The sequence below is a fragment of the Meleagris gallopavo genome, chromosome 13, assembly GCF_000146605.3.
Source record: "Meleagris gallopavo isolate NT-WF06-2002-E0010 breed Aviagen turkey brand Nicholas breeding stock chromosome 13, Turkey_5.1, whole genome shotgun sequence".
NCBI classification, from domain to species: Eukaryota; Metazoa; Chordata; class Aves; order Galliformes; family Phasianidae; genus Meleagris; species Meleagris gallopavo.
The window spans coordinates 1,845,695-1,847,870 of record NC_015023.2 but is presented as its reverse complement, the minus strand read 5'-3'; the positions used below and the strand labels follow the sequence as shown (position 1 = coordinate 1,847,870).

General features: G+C 41.9%; 1 protein-coding gene across 1 annotated transcript; it reads left to right on the top strand.

The window, feature by feature from the left end:
- Positions 1-135: 135 nt before the first annotated feature.
- Positions 136-1,937, top strand: LOC104912915 (fatty acyl-CoA hydrolase precursor, medium chain-like). Its single transcript, XM_010717736.2, has 3 exons — positions 136-348; positions 1,056-1,209; positions 1,797-1,937. Exons 1-3 carry the CDS (start codon positions 167-169, stop codon positions 1,920-1,922), a joined length of 462 nt encoding a protein of 153 aa, XP_010716038.1. The 5' UTR covers positions 136-166; the 3' UTR covers positions 1,923-1,937.
- The last annotated feature ends 239 nt before the right edge of the window (positions 1,938-2,176 follow it).

Sequence of the window (2,176 nt, the reverse complement as noted above, 5' to 3'; positions counted from 1 at the left end):
TGTTTGATTTCCTGCATGGGACTGGTAAAATTCAAGTATTTAATGAAATCAGTGCCTGTTGTGAGGCTGCCAGCCTCCAATTTGAAAGACATTGACCATTTGTGAAATGTAATCTGAAGGACTCATGTGTTAAGCAGCAGAAACAAGGATATTCAGTGTGTATCACATGGAGCTCTTCCCTGTGCTGAACTGTTTCTGTTTTTTCCCCTTCCAGGTCTTTGTATGGATCCATGGAGGTGGATTAGTTATTGGAGAAGCATCATCCTACGATGGCTCAGCATTAGCAGCCTTCAACAGCGTGGTTGTTGTGGCAATTCAGTACAGATTGGGAATAGTTGGATACTTTAGGTAAGATGTGCTGTCTTCGATTTTGATAAACGATTTCCAAAATGATGTGTGCAAATCCTTTGTGGAAAGGCCTGTAGAATACTTGCTTTGGCAAGCGTATAATCAATGGATATACAGATGGTGTGTATGTGTATATATGCATATATATGTGTATATACATATATATATTTTATATAAATATATCTAGGAGCTTGGTGAATATATGTAATATGGGAAAAATGAGAGAAAATCACTCACCCTGTCCTGGGCACAGAAGATTAACTCCTGATGGAGCTGATCTCCAGAGAAATCCTTCCCAAGTGGCAGTCAGCTCTTAAATGGGTCTAGGAGAGGTGCAGCCAGGCTCCACCCCTTCCTGCAGCACAGGTGAATTGCCTTCACATGTGCTCCCGTGGCTGACTCATTGCTCGCCTTGGGTGATCAATCAAAGGTTCAGGCCGTGATTCAGCAGCCCCATACTGGCAAGTAAACTCTCTGTTTCTTAATTACACATGCTGCAGTTGGGAGCAACATGCAAGTCCCAGATCTGCTTCAGAGACTGTTGTGGCTTGACTGCTGGCCTGATCTCACCCCTTTTGAAGCCAATTCGTTTTAAACTACGTAGAGAGGCTCCTTCACAGCTGGTTCCTTATCCTGCACATTGTGTTTATCTCAGTGTTGTTTTTTTCTACATCAAGCATTTAAAGAAATCTGTTCTTTATTTCTAGCACTGGTGATAGGCATGCTCGTGGTAACTGGGGGTATTTGGACCAAGTGGCAGCTCTTCAGTGGATACAGGAAAATATCATACACTTTGGAGGGGACCCGGGATCTGTCACCATCTGTGGAGAATCTGCAGGGGGAGTCAGTGTATCTGCTCTGGTATGTTCACCATAGGCATGAATGTTTATTATTTGAGAAAAAAACCCCCACTGTCCATGGTCACTGTTAGTATATTAAAGAAAAATCAGTGAGAAAACATGGGTAGCTTTCGGGTAAACCACACATCACCTCAGTCTGATATACAACGTGGTACCAGTGCAGCTTCTGGCTGTTGCAAGTGTTCTTTTTGTACTCAGATGATGTCGTTTAGGCCTTAAATGTTGTCATCTTCAAATTTGAATGTCCGTTTGCTCCTGATTTCTCTCTTAGAGTTGTTTTTTCCCCTTCTGCAGCACAGCCTGTCTGTTGGACATATTTATACCTGATTCATATCTGGCTTGCAGTGTTGTTCCATGAAGTCCTGTAAGCAAAGCCCTATGGGAGGGTAAGGGCAGACATGAACTTATCCCTGTTAATGCTGCCAGAGACCTTTGCTCGGCTGAACTCTGATCAGAGGCTGCAGAGTAACACTTGGATGACATTTTTTCAAGAAAAGCAGTTTCTGATATTGAAATCCTGTGTCAGTGATCAGAATCCATTTCCAGTAATGCTTGTTCTTCTTTCTGGATGGTGCTTTTTTTTTCCAGGTCTTATCTCCACTGGCAAAGGGCTTGTTCCATAAGGCCATTTCAGAGAGTGGTACTGCAATTAGGACTTCATTCACTAATAAGCCCGAGGAAGAAGCACAAGTGGGTATTTTGTGGCATATTTAATTCTCAGATAGTTTTGAACATCCTAAATGGTTTATTCCAAAAAGTGGATCTCGATTATTTTTTTCTTGTGGAATTTCAACCACCTTCATTAGAGACAATATTCCTCTTTGCAGTAATGCATGTTGAGTGAAACTTTGCTTTCCAAATACCCAAATATCCACAAATGTCTGAGTGAAAGCAGTAGATCAAGGAAGCAGAGAGAGAAGGCAGTGAATGAGTATGAAATGTACAGGAGTATACTGCCTTCAGAAAAA